The 19,220-nt window shown below is 44.4% G+C and overlaps 1 protein-coding gene across 3 annotated transcripts; it reads left to right on the forward strand.

The window, feature by feature from the left end:
• Positions 1-827: 827 nt before the first annotated feature.
• LOC126998909 (protein unc-13 homolog D-like) lies at positions 828-18,765 on the forward strand. 3 transcript variants are annotated; one of them, XM_050861147.1, is made up of 16 exons: positions 828-1,257; positions 1,359-1,556; positions 1,723-2,066; positions 3,247-3,360; positions 9,924-10,061; positions 10,326-10,441; positions 10,546-10,642; positions 11,044-11,221; positions 11,559-11,708; positions 11,799-12,014; positions 13,029-13,310; positions 13,852-13,957; positions 14,466-14,599; positions 17,640-17,836; positions 18,121-18,311; positions 18,553-18,765. In XM_050861147.1, the coding sequence occupies exons 1-16, from the start codon at positions 1,138-1,140 to the stop codon at positions 18,687-18,689; spliced, it is 2,718 nt and encodes a 905-aa protein (XP_050717104.1). In that variant the 5' UTR covers positions 828-1,137; the 3' UTR covers positions 18,690-18,765. The 3 variants fall into 3 exon arrangements, with proteins under 3 accessions (XP_050717104.1, XP_050717105.1, XP_050717106.1); XM_050861148.1 differs by having other exon boundaries at positions 1,732-2,066; XM_050861149.1 differs by having other exon boundaries at positions 828-1,218.
• The last annotated feature ends 455 nt before the right edge of the window (positions 18,766-19,220 follow it).

Raw genomic sequence — 19,220 nt, forward strand, 5'->3', positions numbered from 1 at the left:
GCGGCCGTTAAGTACATGTTGCTCCACTACATCATGCCTTGCGGGGACTTTTGTTTTCGTTAGTTAGTTAGCCATCAACATTGTTTTGAGAGCCAGATGTGGTTGATTCACCCAGCCAGCATAAGCCATCCCCTTCCCCCCAACCCTCCCGTCCATTGCCTTACTGCGTTACGAGACCATGCTCTAAGCAGGCAAGCACGCATCACGAGGCACCGAGCCGCCGGGAGATTTTGCCCAACGGAGATCTCCACCGCGCTGGCGTTATTGTTGATGCTGTGGCACCCTAACGGAACGTGTGTGTGTGTGTGTGTGTGTGTGTGTGTGTGTGTGTGTGTGTGTGTGTGTGTGTGTGTGTGCTATATTACAATACTTAAAAATATATACAAATGGCATTGAACACAAGCGTATTCATACTATTAATCACTTCCGTCATAATACTGCAGGATGATTATAAACTCTAAACCCAAACAGCTGTTTCATGTCAAGAACAACTGTTTCAATATTGGGGCAGGCGCTCACCGAAAGGGTGCATGCACAATTAGTCTATATTTCAGAGTCATCTTTGTAGCACCCAGCCACCCCGTACACACACCGGAAGTTAATCATCTCCCGATACAATGAACAAGGACACATCACCCCGACTGCCACCTCATATAGGACACATGAAACCATGCACACTGGGGATACAAATGCCGAAATTAGTGTGTGTGTGTGTGTGTGTGTGTGTGTGTGTGTGTGTGTGTGTGTGTGTGCCACGCCTCTCGTGACATCGGCAAGGCAGGACGGGCCACTAACAGCTCCATCCGCCTCCTGCCTCCCCGCCTCCACCTCCACGGCCTCCCCGCCTCAGTGGCCCTCCGCACTTCCTTGCAAAGACACAGCCCTTCTGTGCATAGCTGTAGACAAAGCAGTATGTGCTGAATTGTTGGTGTGATAATCTCTTCGTGTCGGTGAGGTGTCATAATGAAACACTAAGGCAGGTGTCAGCTCAAAGTGCCTGGCTGGGCCTCCCTCTGGGGAAAGTATCCGATATGTCTCACTGGACTGCCTCTGATGTAGACAAATCCTCTTCAATGCATCTGGCCACATATGGTCCCTAGGTGACGTTTTCCCGACAACGTCACAGTGCCAGGGGAGATGTTTAAAGCTTACACACTAGCGCTGAGGAAAACCCTGGAGGCCTCCCTCCCGGGGACCCGCGGTGCACAACACACGAAGGTCAGTCGGGCTGCCTCTGGCCACCCCGCCGCTGCCGAGGTGAGCAAGCATGGTCATTACCAGTATTTTTTTCAATGACGAATGAGCTATCTTAAACGAGAATACAATGTGCCACAATTAAGTTGTGGGTTAATCGACAGGTCACGGAGCAGCTGGAGGATGAAATAAAAGGTGAAAAATATGGAGGAAGCAAAAGCCGCCTGGAAAGGACAAGTGAGGAGCACTGGACGCTGGTGGCCGGCCATGTATTCCAGGCCTGGACCGGCAACTGTCCCCGCCGCTCCTACCAGTCCAGCTTGGCCAGGGCCCTCACGCCGGGCAGTACCGAGGTCCCGGAGGTGAGGCGGGCAGTGGTAATGGAATGCCCATGTAATGTGAGAGCTCATTAGATGTAATGATTTAATATATTAATGCCACAGTATACATTTCAACACATTTATTTTTTTCGTTTATCGCATCGCTCGCTGTCGAGTGCCAGCAATCTGTGCAGCGCATGCAATGCAGTCTCCTCAGGGCGAGGCAAGGACCAGGCCATGGGATGGCCACCTGTCTCCTGCAGCGCTGCAGCAATTGGCCCGGCTAGCAGACGAGTTGGACTTGGCCAAAGAGTCTCAGCAGCTGGCTTGGTGGCTGGTTGGCAGCCGCCTGGCTTCAGTGGATGCAGAGTGGATATTCTCCCAGCTGAAAAATATCCAAGCTGCCCTAGTCGACAACACCTACACGGAGGAGGAGAAGGCTGACCTCCTTCACTCCCTCACGCTTTATATCTACTCCCAGATAAAGAGACTCAAGTCCTTGCACACTGCCTTCCCCGGTGGATGCTGCAAGCAGCTCACCTTCACCCTCAGGTCAGTGTTTCCATAGAGAGCTTTGTTGGACAACGGAGATCAATAGCCTGACAGGCTAGGCAGTTCTTGTGTTAAAATGATAAGTTGTAAAGTGAACGAATCATTACTTTTTTGTGTCGCTTCTTATTTTTACTAACAAATAATTTATATTGCCGATGTATGAAAAAGCGTGAAATGGAAGTCACTCCGATATGGGTGTGACCGATCAATCCTGCTTCTCCCCTATGTGTGTGTGTGTGTGTGTGTGTGTGTGTGTGTGTGTGTGTAATTCACCACGGCCTGATCACGAGTTGGACTCGCTTTCGCCAGCAGGTACCCTCCCGACGAGAGCAAGTGCTCAATATCGTCGATCTCTGGGTACTGCCAGGACCTCACACACCACAAACCGCATCCCCCTTGCTCAAGGGGGTGACAGTAACCACTCCTAGTCAACCGAAAGAATCCGGCCTGAGCGGGGCTCGAACCGCCGCCTGTTTGGCAGTTAAGCCTCGCAGCGCACTACCGATTGAGCCACCGGAGCGGTGTGTGTGTGTGTATGTGTGTGTGTGTGTGTGTGTGTAGAAATAGTATATTCCTGACACTATAACGTTGCCTCTGGCCTGAAATGCAAACACAGCAACGCTGCAGTTACTATATAGCCAGGCGAGCATTCCGAGGCGACATTCAGTGTCTCGGGAATCCTTTGCTTTATTATTCGTGGTTTTCTCTTAAGATTTTGTTGTCTCAAGATACATATATTTGGCCTCAGTCACTCAGACACACAAGCGAGCGAGGGAGCGGGCGCACAAGCACGCACAGCCACGGGCGCGCGCACACATACAATCACACACACACACATAAAAAAGTCAGTAATGTCATCCGATCTGAAAACAACAAAATAGTGCAAGCCCTAGAATAATGACAATAATGATAATAATAACGATGACTAATGACAATTTTCTCATTTTTCATTAATAATAATAATAATAATAATAATAATAATAATAATAATAATAATAATAATAATAATAATAATTATTATTATTATTATTACTATCATTATATTATTATTATCATTAATAAAAATTATAATGATAATCATGGAAAACACCCATCAAAGTATTTCCCAATATAAGTCCAAACCATAGCTCTCCCAGCCCTCTCTCCTCGCCTTTAACATCCCCCCCCCCCCCCCTTACAGGACTCTACAGCACCTGGAGCAGCACCCCGCCACCCGCCGCCTGCTGGACACCGCCGGCCAGCCCCCCATCCCGGAGGACGCCGCCGCCGCCCTCCAGCGTCACGCCCGAGAACGGTTAGTTACACGCCACAGTTAACTTGCACATTGTTCCTCATAGACATATTGTACAATCACCAGCTATGAACGCATATTTAATATGCCATTATGTTAAAAAAATTATGAAGCTGTTGCAATTACTCATTGTACGGATGGTGAAACCTCTAAGAATATAACAATAGTTAATATCGTGCGGTCACCATATATAAACAAGACCTTAATTCAGTGAAACAAAAAGCCTAAAAATATATCATCCTCTCCGGCGTGGAATCCAATCCCGGTCTCCCGCGAGACAGGCGGGGATATATACTATAACTATAATATCGAGGGCTGGTACCTGTCCCGCGGATCTGAGGAGTTCCCATGACTAGAAAACTAGCAATCAATCAAGTGCCTTATGTTTTGTTTATCGAAGTGTCTTTGAGGCTCTCTTGCTGATGATATTAATGGGTGATTTTTCAAACACCGTGAAAGCAGAGGGCTGAACGGCGTCCTGTTTATCAAGCCAGAGCAAAGAGAAAGGTAAAACCTCACATCCATACTTAAGTATTAATGAAGCACATTTCGTGCTTAATTAATACATTAGTATGGAACACATATCATTTGAAGTCTGATTTTACCCACCTTTACATCAGCCTGATAAAAGGCGGTGAAAGAAACGAGTTACTAGGTTTTCCCTACAATGGGTACGTGTTGCGAGATAATGGTGTGATTACTTTCTTTTCTGCTACATTTTTATGCTACATTATTTTCAATATTTTAATGAAATAAATATTTCGCTGCATCAGAGTTCTTCACCTAATGAAATAAACTATTTCGCTGCATCAGAGTTCTTCACCTATCAGCTTTTTTTTTCATAAATAAATTAAGAATAAATATTGGTAAATGATATACAGTGTACACCATCCATCAGATAAGAGCAGCCAATGATGTTTACTTAATATGAAATACTAGCAGAAAGGCAGCTAAGTGCTATCAAACCAGTAGCTATTTCTGCAGGCAAGTTTTTAATTTTTTTTTTTTATCTATGTTTAGAGATTATATATAAGGTGTGCCCAACAAAGTTCAAAAGCAATGGATTTCAGTTTGTACAACAAAGTTTATAAATTACCGTGTCAAACGCTGAAGTGAAATCCAGAGATATGACTCAACTCGTGTCCAGCATCCTGAGTAACCTGCAGGTCGTGTTAAAACAAAAAGGGCCTCACATATTTTCATATCTTTCCTAAAGCCACACTGGTTTGATGATACAACATTAAATTATTGAAGATGTTGCTGAATCATTTTGTCAGTGAACGCTCAAAAACTTTAGGTAAATTAGGAGTAATAGATATAGATCTATATTCTTTTGGTAAAACTGAAGCAAAAGATTTCTTAGGGATAGGAGTTACATTATCAGTATGCCAACAAACTGGAAAGCTACTATGTTGAATTAAAATTCTAAAAATTACTGACAGTTTAGTTGTCAAAATCTTGATAACCATTTTGATGAATAAAGGGTAAAAAAAGTTGAGAGGCTTTTCAACCACATATGACTAAATGGCCACTAATGTTGAAATTCTGCCAGATTATAGTTTCAGTGCCTCACTACATAGGCTGACATGATTATCCAAGAAGAACCATGCATGATGTCTCCATTAACAAAAAGCAGCCTGTTTTTATTATTGAACCAGCCTGCAGTTTTCTTTAAGCCAAGTTTTATCTTTCAGTCTAGACTTGATGGTCTAACTTGGAACATTTCATATATGTACTTCTTAATTTCATCACATCATTTGGTGGACGGCCTTCCACTGAGTCTTTTTGGTAAAAGTCATATTTCCCAGTCTGTCACTCGTTTTGTCCATCTGTTGCCCTCTCTTCCAGATATATGTCCTGACCATTGACATTTCTTGAATTTATTCTTTCTTTTCTAATAGATCTCTTAAATATGATTTGCCTCTACTACGTAAAAGAGAAAAGCTTGTCTGGGAAATGCGTTAAACTAAAAACTGAAACTACTGAAGAGGTCATTTCCATCTCTTTTTCCTTTGAGCCTAAAGGGTATAAGAATCCCTCACCATAAGATATTTTAGTAAAGGTTTACACTGTATCTGTGGGTACCTAGTACAGAGGCAAATTTATTACCCCATAGAGGAGTTAATAGAGGAGTGGGCTGTGCACCTGCCACAACTCAGATCTGAATAGACGAACAAATTTGTAGGTGGCACATTAACCCCTACCTCATGATGACACTATATAACTTATCAGTTTCAAAAGTTGTTAGTATGCCATGAAATTTCACATTATAAAATGGAAGTGGGCACAGGTCTCGAATCACTAGCAAGATATTTTTGCATACAATTATCAGCTGACTTTCAGAAGTAAATATGGCAAACTGACCTGATCATGATTGCAATACAAAAAGAGGCTACATGGCAGCTAAAATTTATGGAATAGGGAGCAACATGCCTAGTTTATAGGTCGTCATGAGAAATCACTATAGGGATTTGTGTGGGCAAACAGCTCTGACCCACACTAAGTCTAATTTTAATCAGTTCTGACATTCTTGAAGGACCCCGATCAAGAAAACTGTTAAATAAAATTGAAGTTATGGAAATTCATAATATAAAGTTGAAGCACACTTTAGGTTATGCACTGAATATTATGCAATCTACATAAGAGGAAACTGTGTCCTCTTCTATTTCTTATTACCATAATACTCTTTCATAATAAATAACAACATAATAATCCAATAGCATTAAATAAATATCATCATGTAACGATTGTTATGCAAAATATTTCATGGTAGCAATGGCGATGGCTAAATAATTAGTTCCATGTGGTAACCTTTGCGTCCTGAATTCAAGTGCCACCTATGTTTACTTGACTTTACTTGACCACCTTAAATGACTGAAAATAGTCCACATGCAATCCATTAATTTAAATATTTGATGCAACTTTGGGCGAGCCCAAAAAATAAGATAATGTCTCATTATTAAAAAAATAACAGGGCCAGCCAAACCAGCACAATGTAAGACTATGGTAGTCCCAGCACCCAACGGGGCTGTTCTAACCTAAGGCATTACTTGAGATGATATCCCATGCCTTTCTTATACCCAGTCCCAATTTGTTAATTTTTGTAGCCATTCAGTCAAGTTATGATTACACCTTATGAGAAGCTGATGCAAGTTTTCAAATTACTGAGTATAATGAGCCAGATAACTTGAAGGGTGAGCATAAGCATACAAAATCCTAATGTTACCAACTCAAAATACTGACTCCTGAGGACTGGGGTGACACATATCCCTTTTCTGGGTCATAAAAGAATTCATCAATTTGTATGATATTGCTGTGCTATTCTACATTGGTCAGTAACTAAACAGACTCAACTTCATGATGTAATTTCAACTAAACAGTAAACTAGTCTCATCAAAATAGTAACTTAGCCCTCATTCACCAACTGCTCTTCTGTTGTCATACATGTCTTCTATTCATCTTCAGACTTACAGGAAAACAATAGGAAAAAAATGTAGAGATGAAAAGAACTGCAAAAGTAGCCATTAAATGTGGGTGAGTACCCGTGCGGCCGTGGGGTGCATTAAGTAAATTTTGACCGATGGGGTGAAGGGGTAGTGAAGATACCTGGGAAATATAACCAAAATTAAATGATAATATAAGCAGTCTTAACCTCTTAGTATCTGTACTCTTCCGGCTCTACCTGTTGTACTGTTTCATTATCACAATAGAGTATTGAGACACCTCCCCACCCGAAATTGACCTCTCATTTGGCCGCTCTTCTGAACTTTTTTTTTTTTAATAGGGGCAGTGTTTAGCGTTTTTTTTCATTACTTTATTTTTTTGCCCTTGAGAGACTCTCTCTCTCTCTCTCTCTCTCTCTCTCTCTCTCTCTCTCTCTCTATATATATATATATATATATATATATATATATATATATATATATATATATAACGAGCACCGTGACGCCCACGCCTGTATTGCTGGAACGAGTGATTTGCGACGGCAAAGCAATATGGCAATGTGTTGTATGGACACTGAACACTTCATAGAGCACCAAGGCGTTCGCGGGTGTGAAAGTGGTGACAATATCGAATAATACCATATTGCTTACCTAGGGCATTCCCCGTCTTTCTAACTCTTCCTGGGAGCCACTGCCGTCATGGGTTGCAGAACAGATGTGGATTTAGCAGTCTACACACCAATATTTCCCGCTGTGTGCCCTTCACTTTCCTGTACACTTAGATATGGAGTGAACGTCTGAACGAAGCCTACCTTCCTCCGCTCGTGTCTTGTTCAGTGCTGAGTGACGGGCCTAAAGAAATACATGTGTAGGCTACGACCCTACGGGGACCACTTGTGAAACGCCAGCATTTCCTCTTTACTCCAACACGACCACCGCGTGTAACGAAACACACGAGAAATTAATTCAGATAAAGAAAGATTTTGCCGGCGCCGGGGATCTATCCCGCGGCCAGCGATACGGGAGCCACTCCTTGACCAGTCAGCCAAAGATCGCGAGGTAACCCCCTCGCAGAGTGAGTTATGGGAGTCCCGCCTATCAGGCAAGTCGCTGCACTATACGGCTCCCCATTCCTATTTATTTCTGTGTGTTGAGATTTCCCATTTTCTGTGAACTTCGGAGAGCATGGGTCATCACTCTAGTACCTGTTACCCACTCGGGGTGACGCAACAGAATTACAGAAGAAGATGCCCATCGCCTTGCCACCAGTGAAACGCCAGAATTTCGTCTTTACTTCACTCCAACACGACCACCAAGTGTAACGAAACACACGAGAAATTAATCCAGATAAGGAAAGGTTTTGCCGGCCATTCTTTGTTGATTTATACCATAAGGTGCTGGCTATCATGTGTTTGAAGATACCCTAAACTTAACCTAATGTAACCCAACAAAACTCGATACTATTACTATCGGTCTCAACTCAGAAAATTCATATATGCTTCTTTACTATAATCTATCGAATTTAACTTGAGCCTTTAGGCACGGCTCCCCCGAGCCGCGCAAATGCCACATCACCCCATTACTCTTCTCACAGGAGCTCGCTTACCCCCCTCTCTCTCTCTTATTTACGTTATATATAATATTTTTTGCTTGGCTGTGCAGGACGCGAAAGTGAAACCTACGTGAGTCTTCAGTGGTGGCAGAAGGGTGAATGGTGCGGCACCATCGCATGAGCCACGTTGCCAAGTGAAATGGAAGGTTTACAGAGTCGTTGTCTTTCCCTCAAATCCCAAGCCCTTCATAACACCATGCAGTTGTATTATGAATACATTTATATTCCATAAATAGATAACTTACAGACTAACAGTGAGCCAGATCGCCATGCGCAGGTCATCGCTAGATGTGTAAACAATGGGGGGTTACCCGGGCCAAGCCACAGGGCTCAAGTTAGAGTTGATGGACTATAATGAGACTTTCTATACAACAAAGTGAGGTCATTCATTAGTGATTTATACCTTATGGTGCTGGCTATCATAGGTTTGAAGTTACCCTAAACTTAACCTAACATAGCTAACAAAAACAAAAACACTCAAAGGTTAATCTTAAGGAGCACCACTCCAAGCCAATATTCGTAGTAATTTAGTACGTGAAAGAATTATTATTATAATGCATTTTCGTATACGTTTTACATTTGGGAGGGGCCAGGGGGGGCAAGCCTCCCTAGGTTATAAAGTTGGGTGGCTTCGATATTCTAAGTCCATTGTTGTGGTTTAACGAGGGCTTGGTACAACAATAAACATATTGAAGACATTGGTGAATTGTTTGGCCAGTGAATGCTCAAAAACTTTAAAATAAGAATACTAGAGATGGATTTGTAAAAGAAAAAAATGAAGCTAAAGATTTCTTTGAAATAGGAGTTACATTATCAGTATGCCAACGAACTGTAAAGCTACTATGTCAGATTAAAATTCTAAAGACTACTGACGGTTTAGGAGCCTAAATTAATATAAACAGGCAAACATGAAATTTACTATGACACTAAGCTCAGTGGTGTAAAGACATGGGTTCCGAGCCAGAAAGAATAGATGAAAAATACAATAAATAAATGAATAAGTTGTAAATAAATGACCACGTATACAGATAAATAAAACCTTGGGTATATAAAAAGCATGTGGTTGATGACTACAGTAGCTACATAATTATATAATCTTAAAACTTCCAGTAACTACTAGGCTAATCACTAATCCCACATATAACATTTTGACCAGTGAGGCTAATGTCTTACCACAGTATTTAATTTAACTCAATGAAAAAGAGAATCATTATACTGCAGGTCATGTTGAAGATAATCAATTCAGACTACTATTTATGAGTACTATGATATAAGAAACTAATTTCGTGAAAAATAGGAAAAGTCTACGTTGATACCCCTAGATTGGCCTAGAATTTAGGGGTATCAACGTTGACTATTTTCATCTTTGGCACTATGCCTTTAGGGCCTATTGGCATAGTGCCGAAGTTGAAAATAGTATCGAGCACATCTAAGGTTACGCAACCAAGGAAGATAATGAGGTAGGCTATTGCAAGCAGCAGCCTATCGCAGTGCCTGAGTCTTGCCCGCAGGTGGTGTGAGGTGGTGCAGGTGGAGGCCAGCAAGGAGGAGCCCCCCGAGCAGCAGCTTCGTCGCTCCGTGCACGTGGCGTCCCGAGTGCCGCCAACACTCAAGCACGAGGCCGAGATGTACCGCCAGATATTCGAGCAGTAGGTTCAGATTTACTTTAATGTATGCCACACCGACTTATGTTTAGATGGCATAATTCGGGACACTTGTTACCCACATATTATGCAGCATAACCCCAAGGCATCACTGAAAAGTTAGTGTCATTTCCACCGAAAAATTAGTGTAGTTTAGCTTCAAAATGGCCAACCATGTCTGTTTAAAGAACAAAAATGGTGAAATAGGAGCAGAAAGTAAAGCAAAAAGTCCGAATTTCCATTATTATTAATTTTCCATCCACTATACAGAGAGCTGTCAGTTCCGTATGGGGATATTTGTCGTCGTGAGGCCATCAACAGCCTCGATAACCTCGCCAAGACTATTCTCGCTCCAGGAGACTCAACACCACAAACTTTGTCAGCAGGTAATGATTGGTGTTTCAAGGAAAGTCAGTTTGGTTTGCAGTGGAATAAAAATTATAATTACCAGAAATGCAAGTCTTTCCATTGCAATATGTGTGCCCTTCAGACAGACAGCGAAACGGAGCGACGCCCACACACCTGCAAAACTTCGCCGTGGGGTCACCCCTGTGGTCCCTGTACAAAGCGCTGGGCCGCGCCTACAGGTAATGCATCCTCTCTGTGTAAAATGCCTAAGCAGCCGTTAAAGTTATAATTAAAATACTGTGTGGGTAGATAGATAGATAGATAAATAGATAGACAGACAGATAGGCAGTTAGGTGGGTAAATATAAAAATAAATAGTAGATAGTATATACGTATATGCAGCTATAGAGAGAAGCGATACTTATTAGAATGGTGTATAGATGCAAACATGCATATACATGGACAAATACTTTTAGCTGTGAATACACCATTTCAGTGTTAAATAAGAAAGAAGAGTAAAAACATAACGTGATACAGATTAATGAAATGTTGATATAGGATAAGGAAACGAGGCCATAAGTTCGGAAGAGGAGAGCATAAACGACGCTATAAGCTCAAGGATTGCGTGCATCGTCTTGCAGTGCGTGTGGCAAGCCGGAGGGTGACGTCAAGGCAGCGACCCACTATTACCCAGGCTGCTTCCTGAGGAGTGTGGCAGCCTGGCTAGAGCCCACGAACAGTGACACAGAGATGAACTACGCCCACTCAGGGAGCAGCAGCGCCTCCTCCCTCCTAGACGTGCTCACAGCCTTCACGGAGGTTAGTTTGTAATTTAGTGAAGGCATTTTGCTTTATGGTAAAGGTTAGTTCGACCGTTTAAACGCCTTAATTGTTTTCAATTAGTACTAACATCAGGAATAAAAAAAAAAAAAGGCTACTCTGGAAAGGTGTACCTAGGTATGAAAGTTAAATATGGTCAATGTTTTTTTTTTTTCTGTATAAATCTTTACTTCGACAACAGTTCATATATCACACTAAGGCTCAACTTTGTACATTACTTATCAAAGGTGAGACATAATATTTTTTTCAAAGCCTTTTTGTCAATCCCCGTGTGTTTCTTTGTCTCCATGTGTCTCTCCCTATCCGTCGGATCCAGGCGAGGGAATGGTGGAGGGAGCTGGCTTGGCCCGACCCGGAGACCCGTGGCGTGGTGGCAGTGGGGCTGCTGGAGAATCTGTGCTCCCTGGCCACGCGGCGCTGCCAGGGCGTCACGGCACGGAGGCAGAGCGTGTCTTTTGATGCCAAGGTGTGTATGTCCTTGTTCGTGTATACCCTGCATGTAAAATATATCTGCACTGGGAAATAGTATGGATAACACGAGACGGTCTTTCCGCAGTTTTGTTCGTGTCTGAAAAGTGTGTCTCGGGTGGCCGAGGAGGTACGGCAGCTATCCGATGACCTAGGCCTGGAGGAGGTGGTGGAAGGGATGCGCAAGTGTGGCAACGAAGGCGCCGCGGACCAGGCTAAAGACACTGTGTCCACCCTGCTGTCCAGCGTCGGCCAAAACCTGGAAAACTTGCTTGACCAGTTCATAGACGCAGCCATTGACCAGGTGAAACGATACTATGCACCTAATTACCTTTTGAAGGCTGATTCACACTATACGTAGTGACCGGCACGCGGAACGTACCGTTCCGGACCGACAAAATATTCTTCAATGGGAAACACGTTGTTGTGTTCACACTGCTACGGACCTGCACGTCTCCGGCGCGGACCTTCACCAGCAGTTGCCGGTCAGGATTGTCGGCAAGCATATTTTGCAGGTCCGCGCCGGTACGCTCCGGTCCGGAGCCTGTCAGTGTCGGATAGTGTGAACACGCTTCCGTCACCGACCGGCACCAGCACAGCAGATAGGCGTGGCCTCGGGGAGCGTAGCACCTCATCTCTCTCTCTCTCTCTCTCTGAGCCAGAAATATTGATGGAATTTTTGTTCATTCTCCAGCAGTTATTTCTATAGTGTCACACATTCTTCTTCTGTTTTCCTTTTCTTTAAGGATTTGTGTACCCATATTCTTTTGTTTTATCCTTTCGAGTTTTTCATTTTTCTCTTCCTCCAGAAGTGCTATTACAGCTAAGTCATTGACACTAACATTCTTAAACATGGTTAGCATAGCTGCGATATTTCCAGGTTGAAGGACAGAATCGTATTGCTACCAAACGGTGTAAGTAGGTCCCGTGCAGGTCCGGGCCGTATACGTGCTGGTGTAGTATGAATACACATTCTGTTGCTGGTCCGTCGCGGTGCGGGTACGGTACGTAAACGTGCTGTAGTGTGAATCAGCCTTGATGTGTCGAAGAACATTATTTTCACTACTCGACCAATAATCTTCTTTTCCATTCATAAACATTTACTCATGTGGCCCTCATGAGCTAACGAAACCATAAAACTCTTTTTTTTTTTTTTTTTTTTTTTTTACAGCAAAGGAGACAGTTCAAGGGCACACAAAAAGCAAACATTAATGAAAAAAAAGCCCGCTACTGCTACTAATATCTAATTAACTGCATCTGTCATGTCTATATGTTTTTTTTCCTTGTCGTTTAAAATAAGGAGATTTTTTTTCTTCAGATGATGCCAAAGCTGAGGGACGAAGTGGTGGAGGTATGTGAGCGAGGTGGCAGCTCCACACCTCCCAGCTTGTCCTACACCCTAAGCCTCCTCCAGGAACACCTCCCGCACTCGTCATCGAGGTCACACTACGTCCCTCCGGGCGGCTCTGATGCTTCCAGCGCCTCCTATTCGCCCTGCCTCACTGTCTGTTCCTCCCCGTCCCTCCTACAGCGTCTTTTGGCGCGGCTGTGGGACGCTGTGGTACTTCAGTTTATGATTACTGTTGCTGAGAAGACCGGAGTGAGTTCGATATATAAAAAAAAATTTATTCTATTTTCTTTTGTGAGTTATGAAATGTCCTTCATATTATTATTCTAGCATTACGTAGTGCTACATCATAAACGGCTGTTATATGAATTAAAAGGAAAAATGTGCTAGAAGTCAGTGAATGAAGAGGAAAAATGTGCTAGAAGTCAGTGAATGAAGAGGAAAAATGTGCTAGAAGTCAGTGAATTAAGAGGAAAAATGTGCTAGAAGTCAGTGAATGAAGAGGAAAAATGTGCTAGAAGTCAGTGAATGAAGAGGAAAAATGTGCTAGAAGTCAGTGAATTAAGAGGAAAAATGTGCTAGAAGTCAGTAACAATTTGAGGAGTGGGAAGTAAAGATAGTAAGACGTATGGGGCTATGGAAAATAAATTGAGCCGAGGGCTAGTGTTCAAGGCTTCAGCAGGCATGACGTTGGAGAGGGGTTGTTAAATAAATTGACTGGCACTCTCTCATACAATGATCATGAACTTCAGATTTCGTAGTCTCATTTCTAAGGCTTGGCTGTCACTAACAGAGGCAGACTTCGGAATACTTCTGTCGAGTCCACAGCATCCTGGAGGCCACCCTGGCGCTATTCACCAGCCCTGGCCGACTCCACCCCCGAGCTGCTGCCACCCCAGGTAAGTGACGTAAACTCAAATGATAATTATATGCTTGTCACGTGACTTCTCTTTAATCACCCAACTCTCTAATAATGCAAGGGAATAAAGACGAAAACTACCTTCCTTATGCGTTGGAATTCTTGAACCGGATGCTCTCCTGGAAGAGTGCTCGGTTCACGACAACAAGGCAGCGAGTTTGCGACCAGTTGCAGTGTTTCTCGGGTCAGCGGGGGTTAGGTTTTCGCTTCAGCTTCAAATGTGGCATAGTTGAGATTATTTTGATTCCTCTACCATGATGTTTTTTTCAGATAAAATTAAGTTGATGCTATTACTACTACTACTACTACTACTACTACTACTACTACTACTACTACTACTACTACTACTACAACTACTACTACTACTACTACTACTACTACTATTACTACTACTACTACTATTGTTATTATCACTGCTATCACCACCACTACTGCTTCTACTCTTATTACTTACTCTGCCTGCTCCACTTCACGTCTCTCGTCGCCAGGGTACAGGTCCGTGGCCGAGCAGGTGGAAGGGCAGCGCAAGTCCAGCTCGGCGCTCATCCTGCAGTACTACTACGCCCGCCTCGCCCAGCAGACCAGGCCAGACCTCCCCACGCTGGCCCACGTCCTTGTGCGGGTAAATGTTCTGCTGACAGGATTTATTGATTGATTATTGTTTATTATTTATTATTGTTTGTTCATTGCTTGGCTTTATTATTTATTCAAAGCGTGGAGATTGAGACAAAATTATACCCCTTGATTGATGATGATGTTGATGATGATAATAATAATAATAATAAGAAGAAGAACAATAATAATAATAATAACAACAACAACAACAACAACAACAACAACAACAACAACAACAACAATAATAATAATAATAATAATAATAATAATAATAATAATAATAAGAAGAAGAAGAAGAACAATAGTAATAGTAGTAGTAGTAGTAGTAGTAGTAGTAGTAGTAGTAGTAGTAGTAGTAGCAGCAGCAGTAATAGTGGTAGTAGTAGTAGTAGTAGTAGCAGCAGTAATAGTGGCATGCGGGAGATATTCGACCACGTGGAGTGCGAAGCAGTGCTTCTTGTTGACGCCAAAAATGCCTTCAACACAATAAATAGAAAGACTATGATACACAACATTAAAACCAAGTGCCCCAGCTTAGCTATGTATGTCGAAAATACCTATACATACTCGACCGACTTATACATAAATAGCCACAGTGGAGAAGTGAAAGTGTTAAAATCATCTGAGGGAACAACACAAGGTGACCCAATAGCCATGGCTATGTACGCCCTGGGCCTATCAGTCCTCCAAAATGAAATCGCGTTCGCAGAAACACAGGTGAAACAGGTGGCTTATGCGGATGACCTCTCAGGTGCTGGTAAAATCTCAGACTTAAAAGGGTGGTGGGACACTGTGAACACCGCCGGCCCTGAGATAGGATACATCCCTAACGCCACCAAGTCTGTCCTTATTGTCAAACTGAACATTATGACCATGCCGCAGAAACTTTTAGAGGAAGTGGCGTCATTGTGACAAAAGACGGACAACGACACTTAGGTGCAGTGATTGAGACAGAGGTATATAAGAAGTAGTACGTAGGAGACAAAGTAGCTGAATGGGTGAAGGAAATAGAAGCTTTGTCTGCCATTGCCAAGACTGAGCCACACGCTGCCTATTCAGCGTACACCCACGGCATCCAACATCGGTGGACGTTCCTGATGCGCACCATCCCCGGCATCAGTCCACTCCTCCGACCACTGGAAAATGCCGTCAAGAATGTATTCTTGCCGGCGCTGGTGAAATATCATGCTTTGGGGGAGGAAGAGAGGGATATGCTAGCACTTTCCCCAAGACTGGGTGGGATGGGGATCACCAACCCTGAGAAGCTGGCAGATAAGGAGAACCAAAACTCCATCAGCCTTACCAGGTCACTCATCAACAGGATCATCGCTCAGGAGGCAGAGGGCGAGATAGACCAAACAGAAATAAGAGATATTAAAAGAAAAATCTCAGAAGAAAGGCAACAGGCCCAAAAAGACGAGCTGGACCGTCTTACACACCACCTGTCCACAGAAATGGGTAGAAAAATACACAGCACAGGAGGCAGGCGCCTCTAACTGGCTAACGTCATTACCAATCAGAGCAAAGGGCTTCAGCCTCAACAAACAAGAATTTGTCGACGCCAATGCTCTGAGATATGGCTGGCCGACTGAGGGACTGCCTGATCTCTGTGCATGTGGATCACCAAATGATGTCACCCACACCATGACATGTAAAAAAGGAGGCTTCGTCTGTATTCGACACGTTGAAGTGAGGGATCTGACAGCCAGCATGCTCGGGGAGGTATGCCAAGACGTCACTACCGAGCCGGCACTGCTTCCCCTGGACGGCGAACACCTTCGGTACAGGACAGCCAATACCTCACAGGAGGCACGGGTTGATGTAAGTGCCCGCGGATTCTGGGTGCGCGGACAGCGGGCGTTCATGGACATCCGCATATTCGACCCGATGGCTGCCTGTCACCGTGAGCTGCCCCTGCAAGCCGCCCACCACAGGAACGAGCAGGAGAAGACAAGGGCATACGGTGAAAGAATCCAACATGTGGATCAGGACAGCTTCACCTCCCTCGTCTTCACCACATCCGGCGGGATGGGTCCCAGGGCCCAATGCTTCTACGCACGCCTCGCGGAACTAATCTCAGAAAAGAAGCAACAGCCAAGGAGCCACGTTGTCGCCTGGATGAGGTGTCGCCTCTCGTTCTCCCTGCTCAGGTCGGCCATCCTATGTCTCAGGGGCACCAGACACTCTGGCCCAAAAGCCACCACCATCTCCAATATGGACTATGAAGCCACAGTGGTGGAGAGTGACATTAGGGTGGGTCGGGAGTGACTTGAGTAGGGAAGGAAAGGGGGATCTAGACGTAATAGATGATAGGTGATTTAGTGTCAGGTAGTATTAGCGATATGGTTGGATGCCACAGTCATTAGCGAACAGAGTTGGGGCTAATGACCTCCAAACTATGGAGCCCTCCATGATTATGTGTCGGGAAAATAAACATGGGTGGAGGTATCATTTATGTAGTAATATGTGGTAGTAGTAGTAGTAGTAGTAGTAGTTTGGGGAGGCGGTGGCTGAACGGATAGCGAGACGGCCCCGCGTTCAGGAGGACGCGAGTTCAATCCCCGACCGATGCCACCAAGCTGGGATTTTTCAGCCGCCGCCGAGTGGCTTAAAACTACCCACATGCTGTCCAGAAGACCACCTATCAACCCGGACTCTAGATTCTAGGATTAAAGATGAGCTCCGGGAGGGCAGCATGAGCCAATGCAAGATGGCGCCACTATAAACACTCGGCTGCACCAGAACGGGCTGGGCCGACCATCAGGACCCACCGGGAAGAAGCCTTGGACCGACCATCAGGAAGCCTACCGGCGCAATAGGCCGCGACGTAAAAAAAAAAAAAAAAAAAAAAAAGTATTAGTAGTGCGTAGTAGTAGAAGCAGCAGTTGCTAGTAGATAAATAAACTAATGTCATCTGGCGCACTGAGCCATAAACTAACGAACTTTACAACAATAAGGCTTTAATAAGTGTTGTACTGTTGACTGACATGTACTCAATAATCTGAATGTTCATTGTAATATATTACACTCAGGCTTTCACCTCTCAGGCCTTCCTCAGCCAGCCAGGCCGCCTGACGGTGCGAGTGCTGGAGGCGCGGGACGTGACAGCGGCGGCGGGCAGGTCACCCCTCCGCTACCACGTGACTGTGCAGGTGGTGCCCCGCGAGGCTTGCCCCGGAGCCGCCCTCCACCGCACCACCGCCGTCACCCACTGCCCCGCCTCCTTTTATGAGACGTTCGAGTTGTCAGTCACGCCATGTTATTATTCATGCTGAATATTACGTATACTTTTAAGCCATTAACTCGTTATATTTTCTGTAATTTAATTGCATGTATAAATATATGAGACTCATAAGACTACAATCTGAAGGAATACAAAACAAACAAAAACTAAAGTATCACTTCTGCAGACCGACCTGTGACTATGGATCACGAAATCTCATTTTGACAATTCCAGTTGGTTTATTATTGTATGTTGCTAACAATAAAATTAGTATTTTGAAAGAATAAAACCAAATACCTTTGCAGTCCGACGTGTGAGTGCAGGGGTGAAGGGAGCATTGGACTGTTGCTCTTCACCCTCGAGGCGGCGCGAGGCAGCAGCGGCAACTGGTCCTTCCTCGGCGAGGCCTTCTTGCCCCTCGCCGCTATACCGTACGTGGACTCGCCGGAGCTGCAGAACACCACCCTCAGGATGACGGCGCCGGCCTTCCCGCCAGGTGTGACGCGGTATTGAATAAAAGAGAGAGAGAGAGAGAGAGAGAGAGAGAGAGAGAGAGAGAGAGAGAGAGAGAGAGAGAGAGAGAGTATGTGATGTGGTTGGGTACATGTTAAAAATAATATTAGCAAATTATTCCTGATATTCCACGTTTAAATCGTTCATAAATTCAATATGGAACACTACCCGTACATCATATGTCATCCTCACGTACTGTGTCACCCGTCTCTTCTGTCCTACAGGGTACGAATCCGTGACGGCACTGCGGGCACGGGCGGGCACCGAGGAGCGGGCGGCGGCTTTCATCCGATCGCTGGAGCGGCGGCACCCTGAGGCCCGGAGCACAGGACACCCCAAGACCTCCAAGGCCGGGCTGTAGTCCATTACTAAAATGTGATCAGAGCATTTGTCATACAGGATGAAACTGTCGATATATATAATTCACAAACTGATAATGGACTTTGAATATGATGTCGAGTTGCCTCCAAGTTGAAGCTCTCTGATTTCAATGGCCATTCTCTCTCTCTCTCTCTCTCTCTCTCTCTCTCTCTCTCTCTCTCTCTCTCTCTCTCTCTCTCTCTCTCTCACTGTGTGTGTGCGCAGGCCCGTAATTTTGGTAATTTTGGGGGGCTGGAGGGCATCATAGGCTCATGAGTTGGTGGGGGGAGGGTGGCGAGCGAAGCGACCATATGCAGGTGGGGATAATTTTTTTAATAATAAGCACATTTAGGGGCATTTTTTGGCCGATATATAAAACATTGGGGGGCTAAGGCCCCAAGCCCCTAGTGTGTGTGTGTGTGTGTGTGTGTGTGTGTGTGTGTGTGTGTGTGTGTGTGTGTGTGTGTGTGTGTGTGAGCGTGCGTAATCAGTGTTCGTAGGTTAACCGTCTACATTCCCATTTCCTTCACGG

The sequence above is a fragment of the Eriocheir sinensis genome, chromosome 15 (genome assembly GCF_024679095.1).
Source record: "Eriocheir sinensis breed Jianghai 21 chromosome 15, ASM2467909v1, whole genome shotgun sequence".
NCBI classification, from domain to species: Eukaryota; Metazoa; Arthropoda; class Malacostraca; order Decapoda; family Varunidae; genus Eriocheir; species Eriocheir sinensis.

Coding starts and splice junctions, on each gene's coding strand:
- LOC126998909 (XM_050861147.1), top strand. CDS start 1,138: ATGTTTAAAGCTTACACACTAGCGCTGAGGAAAACCCTGGAGGCCTCC. Junction 10,442..10,545: donor ACCACAAACTTTGTCAGCAG/GTAATGATTGGT, acceptor TGTGCCCTTCAG/ACAGACAGCGAAACGGAGCG. Junction 12,015..13,028: donor TAGACGCAGCCATTGACCAG/GTGAAACGATAC, acceptor TTTTTTCTTCAG/ATGATGCCAAAGCTGAGGGA.